This window comes from Colossoma macropomum, unplaced genomic scaffold (assembly GCF_904425465.1).
Source record: "Colossoma macropomum unplaced genomic scaffold, Colossoma_macropomum, whole genome shotgun sequence".
Taxonomy (NCBI): Eukaryota; Metazoa; Chordata; class Actinopteri; order Characiformes; family Serrasalmidae; genus Colossoma; species Colossoma macropomum.
Window position 1 is genome coordinate 17,657,254 of NW_023494806.1, and position 20,511 is coordinate 17,677,764.

Consider the following 20,511-nt stretch of genomic DNA (forward strand, 5'->3'; position numbering starts at 1 on the left):
CAAGGTCGCAAACACACATTCAATGACGATGATGCTCGTGCAACTACATAGACAGGGATATTATTAGAGGGCAACCCTCAGGGCCTTCTAGGCCTTTAGAGAAGGCCTAATAATTTCTGGGAACAGAAAAAAGCATGGCTGTAATTTTTAGTTTATTTCTATTGAACAGAATTGTGTTTGCATTCAAACACTACAACTATTACAGTACTACTACTATTTCATTATTACATTTTGGATGGAAATAAGTAGGGAAAATTGGCCAATTAGGAATTGATTTCTCTATGTGGTTTCTAAGTAAATATAACAAAACAAGCTCTCCTATTGGTTAGGATTTCAAGAGCTGCCGAGAAGTCCCAACACATTAGATTAACTCTATGATTAGGAAGTGACGGAGGTATAAACTAATTACATTTTGATTTCCTGTAAGTGGGCCCAATTTCATGCAAAAAAGGTCATTCTAGTTTCTTCTGGAGGTCCTAGATACGTCACTGACTCTGAATATAAGCAGCAACTTAATCAATGGGTTGTGAGAAATGGAAAACAGTGGCAGCAGCTCTGTACCAGAACTCACTACTGAGTCATAGTGACACGCTATATATCCTAACATGTCTTTCACAAGCTGCAAGTAAAACAGGGAATGTCTTTTAGAAGATTCAAATGTCTGTGTTTAATCTATAACAGTCAAACATTGTTCATGCGAATTGCTGTTAGCTTAGTGGCAACTAACTACCAGAATCCCATAGATCCCGAGAGGTTAGCACTGGGTTGGTATAGTTGGGTTTTTCCTAACATTTTGACTGAGTTTTGACATTTATGGCCTGAATTGAAGGCCTAGCTCTAACAGTCACGGTTCGCCACTGGATATTAGTGTGGTTGCAGTGCATAACCCCATAATTATGAAGATAAATGCACATTTGAGAGTTCAGTGTGGGCTGGTGTGTGTATGGTGTACTCGAACGATACAGGTCTGAATGCAGTGAGAGGCTTGGGTGGCTGTGTTATGCCTTTGGGGGCATTTTGCTGGCATAGTTTGGGCCTATTTTTCTCTCTAGAGCAGAGGTGTCCAATCTTATCCACAAATGGGATGGATTGGATTCCAAACAAGCGGGAGCACACCTGATATTTGCTTGTTTAATCAGATGGTCCAAGCCTTCATCTACTCATGCTTTGTTAGAATGAAAACCCACATCCACACCAGCCCTGTATTACTGTATATAACTTGACATTTAGACTTAATGTCCAGGATTGTGTGGCTTTTTTAAATCACTGTATTGTTTTCCAAGTACTTCTCACTTCTCCCACCACATACTCAGTGTCACTCATTGTTTTTCCCTACATGTGATTATTTGTCACACTATGAGGCTGTCATATTTAATATCAGTATTGAGAGGAGACAGTGGACAAACAGAGGGCTCTGAAAAGCAGTTTTTATTTGTGCAGTCTTTCTGCCTGGTGCAGCAGCTTGTTTTTTTATTTATTTATTTATTTTCACCTCAGCTGCTTATCTTGTCATTTCTCATTAGTGATCTTCTTCTCTTGGCTATGGTTGGATTACCTTTTATTGAGCAATAAATATCTCCTTTTATATTGTACAATATTCATCCAGACAGCGCTTCAAAAAGCTTTCGAGAAGAACTTAGAAGAACCTTCCTGAAGCCATTTTCAGGGCACATTTTACAGTACAGTTTATTATTATTGTATACATGGTACAGATTTGTTTCTGCTTTAAGTAAACACAGTCCCAGATGTTCAGACCTTGACTTCCTAGACCATGCTGTCCATTTGACAAGTCTCAAAGGAAATACTGAACTATAGGAATAGGAATTTTATTATTTTGTGCTGTTTTGGTTGCTTATCATTGGAAAACTGACCTCAGTTTGGCAGCTCCTATTCAGATGAACTTTGAGCTGATGTAGTTCACCCTGAACTAAAATAAGGTTTGTATTGTTAGTCTATTTTGAGCCAAGGTTTATGCGCCAGCCTTCCTTTGTGATGTGTCGTTAAACCTTGAGTTTTAGTTGTGAGAAAAAGTTGTGTTTGGAAAGTTTTGCACAGTGCTGTGGAGACAACATGTACACAGTACACTGTATGTTGTTGTTTGTTTTTATAGTCTCATTTAATTTGTGCACTTTTTTTTGTTTAATCCATTCAACTGAGCTTTTCCCTAACACTAACATAACACTCACTTTAACCCTAACCTTAACCTCAGCTGGAACCAAATACAGTGTGATCACATCCATTTATCATGTAGGTCCACTTGCAAAAGAGTACACATATTCTAACCAGAGGTTTTATCAGCTCCACTTACTATATAGGTGCACTTTGTAGTTCTACAATTACAGACTGTAGTCCATCTGTTTCTCTGCATGCTTTGTTAGCCCCCTTTTACCCTGCTATTCAGTAGTCAGGACCCCCATGGACCCTCACAGAGCAGATACTATTTGGGTGGTGGATCATTCTCAGCACTGCAGTAACACTGACATGATCATGTGTTAGTGTGTGTTGCGCTGGTCTGAGTGGATCAGACACAGCAGTGCAGCTGGAGTTTTTAAACACTGTGTCCACTCACTGTCCACTCTATTAGACACTCCTACCCTGTCAGTCCACCTTGTAGATGTAAAGTCAGAGACGATAGCTCATCTGCTGTCATCCTCCAGTCCTTCATCAGTGGTCACAGGACGCTGCCCAAAGGACACTGTTGGCTGGATATTTTTGGTTGGTGGACTATTCTCAGTCCAGCAGTGACACTGAGGTGTTTAAAAACTCGAGACAGCACTGCTGTGTCTGATACACTCAGACCAGCGCAACACACACTAACACACCACCACCATGTCAGTGTTACTGCAGTGCTGAGAATGATCCACCACCCAAATAGTACCTGCTCTGTGAGGGTCCATGGGGGTCCTGACCACTAAAGAACAGGGTAAAAGGGGGCTAACAAAGTATGTTATGTCATAATGTTATGCCTGATCAGTGTATATCGCTGTTCATATTGAATTTACATTATATTTGTAAAAAACTGCTCTTACCTCTAAACTTTAGGCCATTTGATGGTGCAGTTGTATACCGAAGTTTGAACACTCCCAGTCAAATGACTCGTTTTGTTGATTTTCTAAGAGAAAATAAGTTAACACATCCTCTACAAGGAACTAAATATGACATGTATTCTGCAAATTTTAGTGCACAATTTCTATTTATTTGCTAAATAAAATAGCAAACAAAATATAAAATATAAAATATGTCGTAACTTTTGCATAGGCCACATTTTATGGTTTTTTTTTTCCCGATATGTTAAATTGAGCAAATAAACAGTGATTGTGCATTAACATGTGCAGAAGTGTGTTCTTTGTAGAGGATGTGTTGACTTATTTTCACAAATCCACCAAACAAACTTTTGCATGCAACTGGAAGTGAGTCTGTGAAAATAACATAACTTTCAACCCCACACTGGGGCTGGTCAGCACAAACACACTGCATCATGAATGCACTGATTCCAAGACATTTTTTGACAATGAGTTGAGCTTCAGTTTCCATTTGCTGCTAGTTGGGTTCTCCTAATGTATAGTATGCCTGGGATTTATGGCAGAGAGAGAAAACTGTGCCAGCCAACCCCACTCTACCCTAGTTATTAATTCCTTTTTTAGTTACGGTATGTTGATGAGGCCATCTGTGCTGCTTTGAGGATGGTTTCTCATTAGACTTTTGAGGGTTATCATTTATTTTAGACAAAGAGAGCATCAAAAAGGAAGCAACTAACAGACTTTAGACCCCATACCACCCTACACCAGGGTTATTGTAGTTTTGAAACTGTGATTAGGTTTAAGTTTAAAGTTGTTTTTTTTATTTCAGTTTAGTTTCCATTAAAGTGAGTTTTTAGGGTGGTACATCTCAATTCCTTTAGTCAGGGAACATTATTGTACCATAATCCACTGAAATTATGTTTTTTAAGTTGTATTGACTGCACACACCCCGTCTCGTCTCCAGGCTTTTTATTTTATTGTTCTGCTTTAAAACATTAGGTTATGAAAAGGTACAAATAGGAATTTTCCACTGGGGAAATTTTACTCAAGGTTCACAGTTGGACCTTAAAACCACTGTTGTACCTTTGAGGGTACATTTACATTGTTTGTACCTGCACAGAACCTTTATTTCTAACAGTGTACAGACAGCCGAATGCAGAAGACATTCGCTTCTAAACTTTCATTCACGCAATGAAAATTAAAACTACAGTTATTTTCTCTATAGTTTTGATTTAGTTTGCATATTTTTGAAAACTATCATTTTTATTACAGTTAACAAATTGTTTTTTTCACTGCTAGTTTTTGTTTTAATAATAGTTCTAGTTAAATATAATAAACTTGCCCCATACTGATAGATGCTGGTTGTATTAAGAGTGCAGGTGCAATCCTCTGTCACTCAGTACTTAAGTAGTTTTTAACCTAAGTTGTTTTTGAAAAGGTAATTTTACTTCTACTTGAGTCGATATTTCTCTGCAGTATCTATACTTTTACTGGAGTATGGGTCTGGGCCACTTTAGTCACCTCTGGTTCTAAATTGGAATTTTGAGTCGTTACAGAGGAGCCATTTAGAAGGAAAAGAAAAGAGCCGTGCCTAATCTACAACTGTAATATCAGCAGACTTTGAGATACTACTATGATTTAAATGTTGAAACATCAAGAAACTGCTTACTCACTTACTCCAGACAGCTTTCAGTCTGTACTTATTAGTCATTTCCCTCTGGTCTCCTCCTTACACAATGTCAATAATCTTTCTCACAGCTCAGCACCAGCTAAGAGCCATCAGAGTATCTCACGGTGGACTTCAGCCTATCATCATGGCTCATCCACTGGGGAGATACACGCTGCACACTGTCAGCATCTCCTGCTCCCACAGCTAAAGCCCAACCACCCACCCAAAAAACAACACTGCCCTAGTGACCCACTCTCTGGCCTTTGGTGTGGAGCAGCAAGCTGATGAACAGCAAGCAATCCACTATCCTGCATGTGTGGGCATAAATCCATGTCACGAGTGGGATTGGACCAAACACAATACTGCAAGAATAAAGTGTCTAAATCACTACAGCAGTGATACGGATTCATTTTACATTTATGGCATTTGGCAGATGCTCTTATCCAGACAGACCTAAAGTTTTAATTATGTCACAGAGGTGGGGGAACATAGTCCTGCCCAAGAACTCTTATTGGTATAGTTAGTGTGCTTGCCTGAGTGGGGAATCGAACCCCAGCCTGTTGCACTGAGGGCCAGCAATGCTACCCTAACAGCAAAAAATTATTTAAATTTTTCACTGCTTATTATGATCACATGCTCTTACACGTTATTATTCACATGTTATATGCAATATTAATATTACAAAATCACGTGTTTACTTGTGATCATGTCTTTTTAAAACACTTCACATGAAGCACAGTTGTACGCAAAAGTTTAAATACTCCCAGACCAGTTACATTTTCTAGAGAGATAAGTTAATACATCCTCTACACGGAACAAATGTTGCCTAAATATGGCATTTTTCTGCAGTTTTTAGTGTGCAATTTCTATTTATTTGCTGAGTTTAACATACCGTGGGACAAAAAACATGAAATTCAAAACATGCCATAACTTTTGCTCCAGCCGCATTGTATTTTTATTTTTTATTTTTTGTACTATATAGCCTTTGTGCTATGATTGTGACTGAGGTATTCTTAAGTTATAGGAGTGCAAAATAAAAGTCTGGACGCTTTGGCGGCTCCTGGCCACTTAAAAGCTTAGCAAAGAAATTATACATTCTGTAATACTTTCTGAGTTAAAATGGTTGTGCGAGAGCAGAGAAAACACTCAAAAACACAGGGTAGCAGAACTCCAGGTCCAGGGTTGGAAATACTAAGAGGTCATAATGGAAAAGAGAGTCAGTGTTTGTGCACTTTTTAGTGTGGGAAAAGACAGTACTGTTACAACACTGGACAGTTACCACAATTTAATTGTCAATACTGTGGTTAAGTGTCATCTTGGTTGCACCAGGCTCTAAACCTTTCCATACTGTCTGAAAGCAGACAACTACTGATTAGCCCAGGACAGCGCAGATCGCTCAGACCACAGAAGGTGACCATTTTTTAACCATCTACCTCAACTGTTTGTCCACAGATTGCACTGAACCCATCTGGACGCCTGCATGTCCTGAGACAATTCATCAGCAGGGTGGGAACGATACATTGTTTTTCATGAGATAGACCTGGAGCAAGACCGAGAGGAGAGTATTAAGGAAATAAATCCACATCTGCAGGGCTATCAGTGTTTTGCATGGGCTGCTTATGGTAAAACATTTTGAGGGGAGAGATTTGACACACACAACTTGATACGATAAAAATAATATCAGCTGTGTTGCATGTCCTTGGAAAGGAAAACACTCTGCAAGGTTGTGCTTGATAATGGTGGAGGCAGGGCTGTGCTGTAGTCACCATGAAGACCAGATCCAAAGCATTCTTTCCACAGCCGAGAACATAGATTTAACCAAAGAAGTTTAGAAGTTTTGGGAAAGCAAGGATAAGGAGGACCATAGAACCTAACAAAAGTTACATGATTAGCCAAAAGAGAGGGGGAAGGTGGAATAATGACCCCTGGCCTGCTGTGCATATCTCTGATATGTTGAACTATGACCCACCTGTCAGGTCTACACACACAGAAACTTGGTTGTGTCAGTTGATTTTATTGGCCTAAGACTCAGCGTTAGACCAATGTCACACAGTTTACACCTTACCCCTAGTGTAGCTGATTGGCCAAAATCTTAGGTGTCTTAAGTTAGCTTCTTTAATTTGTTACTGGAGCTATGTCGCTAATGTAGCTAACAAGTAATGAAAGCTTATACCTAAATAATTAGCACTGTGCATTACACAAACTGCAAGTCTAAGTCAACAAAAAGTTGCCTCAAACCATTTTGAACTATTAAGTAACCTCGAATAGACTTCCTTATGGTGGAAATGTTGAAATGGTCAAAATGGCAAATGGCAGAAATGTATATTGCATAGCTAAAAACAATAGTAGTAGCCATCTTGGCACCTGAATTTCGTCTGCACTTTTGTCCATAATGTCAGAAACTACATAAGCAATTTCTACTTGAGACAACTTAAAGTGGTTGGTTTAAGGCAAGTGTGATGTAGGTAGGGTTGACACAAAGGCCTGTAAAATTCCTGGATATTTGATCAGTGGCTTTGATATGGTTTGATACATTTTTTGATACAGCAAAAAAGAATGTTTAAAATATACCTTATGTTAATATGTTATATTTCCATTTTCAGATTATGAGTACTCAATGTTTAAAAAATACAGTATTAGAAATAAATGTTGTATTTCATGGCATCCCAATCAAAAGCACTAGCCCAAGCCAGCACACGAGCCACAAGCTAACATGCTAGTCATAAAACAATGATATGGTTGTTTAAATATGACATGCTGTGATTCAATTCAGTACAATATGATATGTTGTATTGTTACATCTCTACTGTGCTGGTGGTGCAATCTAAGGTACACAGATGTAGGTAGACAGCTCAGTTACAGAACTTTATCTTCTCAGTTATTGTGTTGCAGGGCTATCTAGTGCCTAAACAACACCAGCAGTGCACTTTTTGAAACTATTGTCTGTATGTTGAGGGTAATCTGAACCAATCAAATCCATTCTTTGTATACAGATGGTTTGAGCAGTTTATATGTCATGAGAAATCCTAACATCCATATTCCAAATCATAACAGTCCATATTGTCCTGCACAGACAACCAAAACCCAGGATGGTCCAGGAAAATCTTGGATGGGTGGCAACTTCAGATATAGGTATGCAGTTTGCATTATGCTGATTGGAGAGGTATAGACTTTGATTACTTGTTATCAACATTAGCTACATTACAGTGCAGCTCAGTGCAAGCAATCTGTCCACATCAAACATGTCTCGGCTGATTGATTGACTACATTAGGAGTGAGGAGAAAACTGTATAACTACTTACTAATTTTTTGCAGAACTATTCCTTTAATGCATGTACACTATATGGCCAAAAGTATGTGGACACACCTCCTAATTATTGAGTTCAGGTGTTTCAGCCACACTCCGTTAACAGGTCTAAAAAATCAAGCACATAGCCATGCAATCTTCATAGACAAACATTGGCAGTAAAAGAAGTCATGCTGAAGAGCTTTGCAACTTCACAGGATGTTACACTGCCACAAGACAGTTTGCAAATTTTCTTCCCCGCTAGATCTGCTGTTGTCAGCTGTAAGATCTATTATTGTGAAATGGAAGCGTCTAGTCGCAACAACAGCTCAGCCTCAAAGCAGTAGACACTGAGCAGAGCTGGCAAGTGCTGAAGCATGTAGCACATAAAAATTGCCTATCCTCTGTTGATTCACTCACTACAGAGTTCAAAACTGTGTCTGGAAGCAACATCAACACAAGAACTGTGCATCAGGAGGTTCATGAAGTGAGTTTCCATGGCCAAGCAGCTGCAAACAAGCCTAAGATCACTTTGCGCAATGCAAAGCAGGAGCCAGAGTGGTGTAAAGTACACTGCCACTGGACTCTGGAACAGTTGAAATGCCTTTTTTGGAGTGATGAATCATGCTTCATTATCTGGCAGTCTGACAGATGAATATGGTTTTCATGGGTGCAAGGAGAACATTATCTATCAGAATGCGTAGTGCCAACAGTAAAGTTTGGTGGAGGAGGGATAATGGTCAGAGGCTGTTTTTCAGGGTTTGGGCTTGGCCCCTTAGTTGCAGTGAGAGGTAATGTTAATGATACAGCACACTAGACAATTATATGCTCCTAACTTTGTGGTACCAGTTTAGGGAAGACCCCTTTCCTGTTCCAGCATGACTGTGCCCCTGTGTACAAAGCGAGCTCCATAAAGACATGGTTTGACAAATTTGGTGTGGAGGAACTCCAGTGGCCTCACTCAACCTTACCGAACAACTTTGGCATGAACTGGAATCTGCTGCACAGTGAAAAGGTTGGCTAGAGCAGCAAATGAATCTCCAAGGATCACAGATGTGAAATTGCTGACATTAGTTAGGTCTTGGGGTCAGAACGTCTCTCAAACTAGACACCACCTACATAAACACAAGTTGTTTGGGAAGGTTGCCAGAAAAAAAGCCTTTGCTGTCAAGGGCCACAAACTGAAGCACCTACAGTTTGCCAGACATCACTGGAACTTTCAGTGGACCTGTGTTCTATAGTCAGATGAGACCTTTTTGAGAGGTGGATTTGACATAGACACTAAGTTAGCCATGTAGAAAAGTGCCTCATCCCCGCTGTGAAGTATGGTGGTGGGTGTGTGATGTTGTGGGGCTGTTTTTCTTGCAAAGGCCCTGGACAATTTATTTGGATACATGAGATCAACAACTTAATCAAATACTTGCATAGAATGGATCAAAACCTGACTGGTTCAGCCAGGAAGCTTAAACTGGGCCACGGTTGGATCTTCCAGCAGGACAATGATCCAAAGCACAACTCAAAATCAACACAAAATTGTTCACTGGTATGCAGCAGAATATGATATGTGGTAGAAAACCTGTGGGATGAGCATGGACATCAGAATCTGAAGGATCTGGAGATACTCTGTATGGAGAGACGGTCTCAGATCCCTTGCCAGTTCTAATTAAGCAATATAGGAGAAGACTCTGAGCTGTTATTTTTGCAAAGGCTGCACAAAGTATTAAATGAAGGGGTGCCCGCAATTGTGGCACACAGATTTAAGAAAAATGATAAGATTTAGTTTTCTTTTTATCATTGTACTTCAAATAAATGCTAGATTATTGTTCAAATGTTTACTAAAGATCAAAAGGATAAGCAAAGGTTTTTTACAGCCCATTTTGCTCATATTTACCATAGGTGCAAATACTGCAGAGAGGGTTCTGCTGCAGTCAACCAAATCATAAAAAAACTTGTTTTGGTACTACATAGAACCATTTGGTTAAGAACACATGGCAGATATTTGACGCAAAAGGAAAAGAACTGGGTCAGGTTAGTGTTTCATCATAGCTGAACTTTAACATCCCACTATTTTGTAACAATGTCATTCCTATGTGACTCACATTAAGGCCCAAAAACCTTTTGTAGCAGAGATGAGAATATTCCTGTCAAAGAAAACAAACCTCTGCAATCCCAAACAAAGTGTTCTGCCATTTACAAAGGAAATTCCAAGAAATTTGTGAAGTCAAGCATAACAGCATGACTGAGCAAAGCTGTTTACAGAGATGGCAGAGCAAGGCTAATGACAGGAAGTTATGGTGATGATGCACAAATTCTAGTATCCTGGGTTTCCCAGGCATGTGATGTGTCCTAAACCAAATGAATTGCATGTATGGGAGCTCCAGCAATTGCTGATTAGGACTAGAGTAAACTTTCAGTGTACACCCACATTTTTTAGCGTTCCTCCCCCGCTGAGGGGAGCTGTGGACAGGCAGCTGTGAATTTGAGGTTGGCCCACGGCCAACAGAGCACAACAGCAGGAGCATAATACTCCAGGATGATGTCATGTTAGAGCTTCCAAGCACTGGGAGTTGTGGGTCCAGTTCCCGTTCAAGGCTGGGAACATAGATCAGGACTGAGAGCGTGTCCAGTGACTAATTTACTGTCACTGTCATAACAAAAACTCTCCAAAATGGGAGCTCTCTCTAGGGGAAGAAAAAACTTTGACATGCAGTACTGTGCAAATGTCAGAGATCACCCTTCATTTCTTTAATTTACAGTCAAAATGGTGAGTTAAGTTAATCATTTTTCAGGAGATGTTTCTAAGGAGATTAGGTACAAGACAATCAATTTGAATAAGGAAGGAGAAAGTTAAAGGCAAATGAGTGAAAAAAACAGTTTCCAACTAGACTTTTGGTCTGTAGCTGATTAAAATGTATAAAGAAAACAAGACTCAAAACAACCATGCAAAACTGTCACCATCAGATAAATAGTACTTTTTCTCTTTGAAAGACAGGAGAAAATCATGCTCCACTCTTGCAGCTTGCTTCAAAAGTTGACTGACCACCTCAGATCCCAGACCTCAACATTGTTAAAAGTGTTTGGGATTACTTGGCTTGTGAGAAGTGGAAAATGCAACCAACTTCTAAGACTGAATTTTGGAGATGTGAAAAAATATCCCTGCAGATTTCTTTAAAAAACTGGATGCTATAATAAAGGATAAGTTTGGGCACATTAAAAGATGAAAAACAATGCATTTAGTAGTTAAGACTTAATGTAATTTCATGTTCAGCATGTGTTTTTCTGCTCCTCACACTTAAAAATGAGTAACTTGTATTTAATGACTGTATTTAATTGCTTGAAAAGTAAATAAGTGAAGAGTGGCCTGTGACTTTTGCAAGGCACTGTATGTTCATGGAACATTATTTCATTCCAAGAAACTATTCCAAAGTGTATTTCTCTTTGTCCTTTAACCATGAATGTTTACTGTTCACCCAATGTACAGGGCAGCTGGCATGTTTAAATGTGAAAGCATGATAAAAAGAAAAAGAATGGAGTTACACAGTTTTAATTTGATGGCAACAGTATAGCTCTGCCATCTGCAAGTGAAAGTGAATTAATGCTGATTAAACATTTGTAAGATCTGGAGAGAAGCCCCATATTTCTTTCATTCTGTCTTTGTGAGGCTGTTATGATCGTGTTTAATGACTTGCAAAATCTCTGGCGTGGTCCCACATATTGAATGATTCACAGTTCCCCCAAATGAATTTCAGGAGAAACAGATCTAAGAGACAAGCTACAAAGGAAAACAAACGGAAGATACAATCAGGACCCACCATGAGCTCAAAAATCACATTCAAAGCAAATCACATACAAAAGAATAACAGGGAGAATCTGCCAACCGTCATCTTTTTTCTGTTTTCATTTCAGTACTTTTATGAACAGCTGCAGAAGTATGTGTTGTCCTTTGTTTTCCATCCTTTTTGGGGACCTATTCAATGACAATTCCGACATCTCGCTTGGTTCTAATAAGTAACAATACTTATTCAGGTTTATTCGGTATTGAGGGAATATATCCAAAAGTCTCCAGCACCTTCTAATTAGTGACCTTAGATACTTTAAAGGGGAATTCAATGGAATGTCTGCATAATTAAATCATTAAGATGTAAACAAAGTCATTCAGAGTGGTCTGATGTGAAATGCTCCATTTTAAAGAAACTTAGTGAGTCAGAGTCAGAAGTGGTGATAGGAACCAAACATCTAAAGCGTTTCTTGCTTATGAAAGGAAAGTTATTACATAAATGGTAATAGGTATGTTGGTTAATGCCCAAGACATTGTCTATTAATGGTTGTGGTTCTCTAATATTTATATCATATATATATGAATCACTTTTTTGCATCGCAATGAATAAAATAAACAGACGTTTTAGAAAAATTGGTGGACTTCCCCTTTCAGGTGCACCTCCTTGATGACACAGGTGTTCAATTGTGCAAACACAGTACAATCTCCATACAAAAGCACTGCCAATAGAATGCGATACTCTGGAACAGCCGCACATGAGGTCATCCTGCCAAAAGTGTTGGCTAGAGGGGAATAAAGCCCCCCAACATTGGCTGTGAAGTAATGGAACGGTTTTCTCTGGAGTGATGGAGCTCCATCCAGTATCTTTGAGATGAGTTGGAGTGGTGTTTATGATCTAGAACTAATCATCCAACATCTATATCTGGCCTCACTAATGTTCCTTATGGCTGAATGCAATCAAAACATCACAGCAAGGTTCTAACATCTAATGTAGGGGTTTCTGACCTTTTTCCTGTTTAAATAATATCTGTTTGCTGCTCGTTGAGGATCTAATTGATCTTTTCTTGATGGCTTAACTGGGGATTATTTGTTAGTTGAGGTTCATTGGTTCCAAAATACAAACATCCTCTGATGGCAGATCAGAATGTTATTACTGTGTTTTTGATTTAATAATAAAAATGTAATTATGTCATTTGGTTTACATCCAATTGACTTAAGGTGGTGATACTGAATAAGTTTTAGAGAAGAAGGGACAGAGAAGAACCTCACTATCAAAACGTACAATGCAAAGTGAGGCTGACTGTAATATAATAGTAATTAATAATATTTTAGGCTATATACATTACATAGTGTTATATTTTACCAAATATATTATGAAGCACAATATTATTAATTAATATATGATATGTTTCGTGAATGATAATGAATGCACAATAAATTACAAATTTCAGTTTTACCAAGTCAGTTTACCTTGTCTTGACTTGGATTCGACTACTAAAAAGTATTCAGGCTCAGTGTGTCCAGGTCTTCGTCTTGACTCTAGTGGGCTTGACTACATCACTACTAGCTAGTGTTCTGGTCATTGGAGCTGTAATTGGGCTAAATGTTGATTGAAACCCAAATATGCATAGGTCAATGCAAAAAAACCCAAACAGATAACAATACTGCAAGTGTGTGTGTGTGTGTGTGTGTGTGTGTGTGTGTGTGTGTGTGTGTGTGTGTGAGGGAGGTTGTGTGACAAAGAGAGAGAAAAAAGGCAGTGGGTATTTTGTTTAGCAGGACCCCATTATAAAATGGAGAGACACATCCATTGCTCTTTTTAAACCAAGACTGCTTCAAGTTCAGTTCCCATGAAATTGGCGCTGTAGTTGGAGCAAGGGTCTCTCCAGAGATCAGCCCACTGTAAATGGCTTCACTGCTGGCTGCCAAGTGCTCCTAGAGGCTGCTCACAGGATGCCTGCACAAAGACTGAGTGGCAATTCAATGGCCTGTCAGTGGACGACCTGCTGCCGTCACTGAGCTCCTCTCAGTTCATAAGAATTAAATGCCTGAAAATTCCTCCAAGCCACAATCAGTAATGTTGAAGTTACTTTGTTTACATCATAGCCTGGTATAATGTGCACAAGCCAGAGACCACCCTTCATTTATTTCATTTCCAGTCAAAACAGGAACAAGTTTTTAACAGAAAACTGCACAGAAGTTTTGAGTTAATTGAACTTCGAATATACCAAGAATCTGTATTTCATGAAGTTTAAATAACTCAGAATTTTAAGGAAGCCCAGTAACTAACTCTCAAAGATGAAAGCTTTGAATACTGCTTATCTGACGGTGACAGTGTTGGTGGTCTACCAGGTCTTGCACAGTTAAAAGGAGTCATTGCACAGTTATAAGGAGTAATTTTCTCTAGATCTTTAATAACTCCAGATTTGGAATCCCCTGTTTGTTCACTTATTTTTCTTTGACTTTCCTCTTCCTTATGCAAGTGGATTATCTTATATGTAATCTCTTCAGAAATATCTCCTAAAAAGTGAATAGCTTGTGCTTAATGGCCGTTTTGACTGGAAATTCTTTTAAGATGCCTCAGCAAATTTCTTCGTCACTTTCTGTGAAGTTTTGATTCTACCGTTTACATAGTGCATAGTTGAAGATTAACCTAGATTAGTATCCACTGTGATGTAGTGGGCAGATAATACAAAGGACTCTGCAGATGTAGTGTAGTTTGGGCCTACGATGACACATGGATGTATGACGTATAGTAACTCATTTTCAGCTGACCTGTTTAAAGCAGAGTTTGAAGGAAGTTAATATCTGAAGTGGCTGTAAAATTATGTTGACTTGATTTCAAATGGAAAAACTTGCATTTTTCCACAAAAACATGTTATTCTCAGTTATAAAAGTTTTAAGAAGTAATTCTAGAGTAAGATGCAGACCAAAAATTATCCCTCATACACTCTTGAAAAGATGTTTTTTCAAGGGTTCTTTAGTAAAGGGTATGGTTCCATAAGTTCCATATAGAACCATTTCATACTTAAATGGTTCTTTGCATGGTGAAATCGTTCTTCAGATTGATGGAAAATGTGTTGTATATGATTCTATATAGCACCAAAAAGGGTTCTTCTATGGTTATGAAGTCAAGCTTGTCAGAATCAGAATCCCTTTATTTCACCAAGTATGTTACACATACAAGGAATTTGTCTCAGTGAGTGCACACATGTATGACATATAACAATAGAAGAAGTGTATACAGAGCTAATGGTTCTGAACAGAACCATTCTCTTTACTAAAGAACCTTTGAAAAATCATCCATTTTTAGGAGTGTAGGCTTCAACTGGGCATTAAAGCTGTATTTAGTTTTGTATTCAAAATAGTAATGCACAGCCACAACTCTACAGGAATCCTGTAGAAATTCATTTAGCATTGCTACAGATCTTTTTCATAGGGCCAGCCATAAGACAGAAATGATGGCACAACACCCAGAAAATGTTGTGTTGCTGCATTAACAGAATGTTCAATTTTCTAAAAACAATGTTGCTTTACAAAACAATGTTGTACTTTTTCTATGTCCTGCCCTGCGTTCTATGGAGTTTAAAGCAAACATTTTACATAAGCATGTTTAAAAAATTCTGAAAACTGGTTTTGTGTGAACGCACCCTTTGAAGGGCCCATATAATTACTTTTTTTCTGAAAGAGTTTGATGTTAAAGTTTCATTCACTTCCCAGTCCATACAGTCCATATATGGAAATCACACTGATAAAAACAGCTCATTTTCTATTCATTGTTTTTGTGATGCCAGGAGAACCAACTCATTTACATATATCCATCTATTCAGCCTACAGCAGTTTAGCCCCGCCCATTCATGCTATAGGGAGTGTTTCAATCTAAACTGCTTTATTGATAAGGCACAATACATGGCAGCCAGTCAGAACAGAGCTCATTTACTTATATCAGTCTTAAAGGCACAGTTCTTGTACTTTGTCTACAATATTTGTGTTGTCTTATGCATCAAAAACATAATTCATTTTCATATGACAGCTTTCCAAGTGGATAAACAAGCTGTTTTGTTTACGACTGATCTAACCCTCTGCTCTGATTGGCTTCCCTGTATTGTGCCTTGTTTATAAAAAGCAGTCCAGGTTGAAAAAATCCCTATAACCTCAGCGTGAGTGGGCGGGGCTAAACTGCTGCAGCCTGAATATGTAAATACTTCGGTGTTTGTGACCTTACAAGCTTTTTGCAGCTTAGTATCCACATGTGAACTGTATGAACAGCGTGAATTATATGTTTTCAAACTTTAACAATGTGTCTACATCTAACTCTAATTTGATTGTCCACTGGCCCTTTAATGTAAAGGATAAAGAGAGGCTGGACAATGGCCATGCAGAACGTATTATGGCAAAGGTGCTTAAAACCACACAAATATTACAAGTGGACTTAAGGGGGGGAATCAAATACAAGGGGAAATGTATAATATGGGCCTTTAATGCCTCATCCGTATTCGTCACGAGTCTCTATCAAGATAAAGAGAACGAAATCAGCGTTTTCAGGCGTTTCAAGCCCACCTCACTCCACATCTGCACTCAATACCCTCCTGAATGGCTTGTTTACCACATCTACGCCTGACTTCTCAGAGGCTCATTCCGGTCTGAGTGTGGATGAGGCGAGCTCGGCCATAATCCGTCCTCCCAAAGCTACTTCTCTTCCAAACAGCTACTTCTTTCCTCCTCTGACGGGAGGTGGGGCTTTCGCCCTTCAAAACTTCTCCAGCTTCGCTGCGTCGCAGAGCTGAGCTGATGCAGCCCGAGCAGACGAGCTTTCCGCGCTCCCGCTAACGCAGCTCCTTCACTCGAGCTCCCTCCGCTTAGCCGTGAATGCGTGTGGATATAAACTAATACGGACCCGGAGGCTTTGAAAACTGAGCTGCTGGAGTGCAAACACGCAAGAGAAAAGCCCGAGAAGAGCATCACGATGCGAGCGATAAACCTGGACACCTACAGCCTGTCCCTGCTGACCGCCAAAGAGGACATCCTGAACGCCAAGGCATCGACCAACTGGTACAGTAACCTTAACCTCTGGTGCTGCTTTTAGTCTTTAATCTAATGTAGTGGTCACCCAGCTTTCCCCTACTAAAGTTCAGTTCCAGCTCTGATCTGCTAAAGCTTGTTATAATCTTCAGAAAACATGGTAGGTCTGAGTTGCTGCGTATCGAAATTCAGTACTTTTACGGATTCGACCGAAGTACATAAACAGTACCGAGTATCGAATGATTCAGTCCCTGATTTCAGTGCGTTACTGTCGATACCTCAGTCTGAGTCACTGATCAGCCTCAGTGAGCCAGCAAACACGTCTGTTACCAAAGTGTTGACTGCACTGTAGACCCTGATAAGTTGAGCTCACTCCAGTGAAATAAGCTTTGAAACTTAGCTTGTCTTTTAAGAAGTTGAATACACTCAAAAGTTCCACAAAGAAAGTGTAAGTACACATCACACAGATCATACTGCAGCAGAAACGTGAGCAATTAAGTCCAAGTGACTGCATCGTTATTTAATTTGCTCATTTTCACAGCATGTAAAACATTGAAATGTAAAAGCAAACTCTTTTAAAAATAGTCCAAAAGACCAATTTTGAGAAAAACTACTAAGTTGGCAGTGATTTACATTGATTTTGTTCAAGTCAAGCTGACTAAACAGATTCATGGGTAGGAAACCTAAAACATGCTAAGCATACATTTAACCTATGTGTAATATATGAATGTGTTGTTTGTTTGAAAACGTCATCTGAAGGAAAAATGAGAGTTGATCAACAGAAATCAAAACAACATCTGGAGGGAAATTAAGAGTTAATAAACAGAAATCAACTAACCCACTACAAACTCTGGGTGACTCCACCCCATATTCATGTCTTGCATGAGTTTGTTCTACTCATTAAATAAGTACACTTGTATTTTCAAACAGACAATACAAACAGCTTGCCTGGATTAAGTGATAACAACTAATTGCAAGAAAATAAGTAATCATAACTTGATTATTGAAGTCTAAATAACGTTAGGGCCTTCAGTGAGCTGACTGGCTGTTTGAATTACATTCTGAATACAAATTAAACGAAGATTTGTACAATTCATTTTTGTAACAATAGATGTTTTACTACAGATCTACATATATAAACCCTTAAAATGCTTCTTCCATGCTTATTTAGTAAAGGCAATAGTTTTAAAAGCATGAACACTCAAAGAGCCGTGTTAATGCATTAATGGTTCTTTGCATGGTTAAATGATTCTTCTCTATACCTGATGTATATGTTTTTTAAAAAAATGGTTCTGTGTAGCACTAAAAAGGGTTCTGCTATTGTTACAAGTCTTACAACCTGTTTTTGGTACAACATAGTTTTTGTAAGAGTGAAGGGTCATTTTTCTGGTCAGGGAGTAAGCCTAGCCCTGGACCCTCTCCGTTCAGTATACTATGCAGTCCAGGACTAGACTTAAAGGGGACTTCCACCCATTTTTCAAAATTCCTGCAGATTTAAATCATTAAGATTTAAACAAAGTCAGTCAGAGTGGTTTGGTGTGAAATGAACTGTTCTAGAGAAACTTACTGAGTCAGCTGAGTTTACAGTGGTGGTAATAGGAACCAGACGTCTGAAAAGTGTAATGCCTCTAATTGCTACATCCCAGAAAGTTATTACATTAAATGGTTAGAATACAATGCCTGATGCCTGAGACATTAAAGTAGTTTTGTGATAATATTTTATACTAAAACTTTTTTTTTTCATGGCAGAGGGGTACATGCAGGGTAGTGTTAGGCGAAATGGTGCCCAAAGACAACTTAACACTGATTTACCACTGTTTTAAAATTATCAACATTACGCACAAAACAAGGCAGACTCATGTAGGTTCACTGGTGGTTTTGGATAGTGAATAAAATGGCTATATTTGCATTGTAGACATTGCAACACCTGGTGATAGGAGTATCACCATCACTGTAAAGAGATCTGAGTTGGGAAGCTTCTCTACATTGTATCATTTCACATCAGACCACTCTGAGTGACTTTGTTTACATTTCAACCACGAAATTATACAGAAAATCTGAAACATTGGTGGCATTCCCCTTTAATAGCTGTCTAGGAAAGTGAGCCAAAATGCTTTTGTGTATTTAAAAGTTGTATTTTAAAAAAATATTGTTCAGAATGAATATCAATACATTACCCAAACAGAAGTTGGAGCTGAACTTGAATGGTAGTAGGTTTGGTGATCACTGCATTAATCCACAGTTGAGCATGCTAACATTACTGCACAGCTAGGTTTCTTTTTTCTTCATGTCTGTTGCATTGCGCAAGCTAAAGGTGAAAAAGGCCATAATGCACAAATACCACTGCATTAGAGTGACCATAGAGTCAGCAAATAAGGACAGAAAAATATGTTATAAGCAAGTACTGTTTTGGAGCAAAGTGGGAAAGACTCTCATGAAAACCAACTATAGTAATGCTACAGGGATTTCTATAGGATTCCTTTATGTATCTTGAGCTGAACTGAGACAATTGCTGTAGTTTAGAATGTTCTACAGATTATTATAGAAGTATTATACAACACTATAGATGTCTTGTAGCTTCTTATTGTATTACTACAGTTCCTTTTGTATCAACTGTTCAGTCAGGCAGCTATTTTATTACTGTTATGTCTACGTGGTTTCATAATGTGCACTAGTTTGACAGTGAGCTTTAGAAGCATATGAATGCTGGGTGGCTGCTGCGGCACTTAGGAGGACGTTTACGGGAACAGTTATCTGTGGCTGCTTGGTTTGACTGTTTTTTGGATAGGAGGGGATGCACATGGTGCAAATGAGTTCTAGGCGAGGGGTGGCATACATTATGGGATGCAGCATGGGGAATTACTTAGAAGGGGTTATTTAAAAGGGGTTATTTTTGTGGTGTGAGAGAGAAAGAGAGGATACTGTCATTCTCAGAAAAAAGTTATATCTTAGTTATATCTATTTTTGTTGTTTTAATTTTTTTTACAGAATTTGAAGGTGCAAGCTGCCTCTTACATTGTGTTACACTTTCCTGAAGACTGGACTAATAGAAATGTTCCAAAATGACTTGGAAAAAAATCCATTAACTTCCATTCAAACTTAAGGTTGTTTTTTCCTTCTCCTGTAAAGTTACCATTTTGGAGATACAAGCTTGATTGTGTTTATGTTAGGGCTAAGAGTAGGTCTGTCACAATCATAACATTTAGCTGAGCATTATTTGTCATTTAAATAATTATGATTAATGATTTAATTGTCTTTTTTTGATTGCATGCATCAGTTAAAGGGACTAAATTTGCCATCCTGTTTCCTAGTTATGGTCACTTGGTAGCTAACACTGGTAGATGAACTGATACACCACGCTGTTTGGTGCACACACACACTCTTACACAAGTGTCTCAGTTACACAGACTTGTGGGTAGTCAAGCAAAGCCTATATTTTTTCTTAGGAGTGAAAATAGAAGCCAAACAAAACCTCATTCTGTTAACTTGCATGCTAAAACATTAGTTACAGCTAACAAATAAAGAAATATTACTTGTGCTGCCCTCCAAATATGTTAAGAAAGTTAGAACTTGTTAACGTAAGTTGCATGATGTGTCTCAAAGATTGCATTTACAGCTTTGTTGTGGCTTAATTTTGCTGTGAAAAGTAATAACTGTGGAAAATAACTGCAGCCAGCTTGAGTAAGTGTAGTCATCTCAAATAACTGCAATTGGGCAGTTATGTAATAATTGTGAC

At 38.6% G+C, this 20,511-nt stretch overlaps 1 protein-coding gene across 1 annotated transcript in view; it reads left to right on the forward strand.

Annotated features, from left to right (window-relative positions):
• Positions 1-16,335: 16,335 nt before the first annotated feature.
• si:dkey-40c11.2 (drebrin-like protein) overlaps positions 16,336-20,511 on the forward strand; it is a 77,171-nt gene continuing 72,995 nt past the window's right edge. Inside the window, exon 1 of the mRNA XM_036597894.1 lies at positions 16,336-16,805. Coding sequence (XP_036453787.1) covers positions 16,720-16,805 — 86 coding nt within the window. The 5' untranslated portion in view covers positions 16,336-16,719. The remainder of the gene's footprint in view (positions 16,806-20,511) is intronic.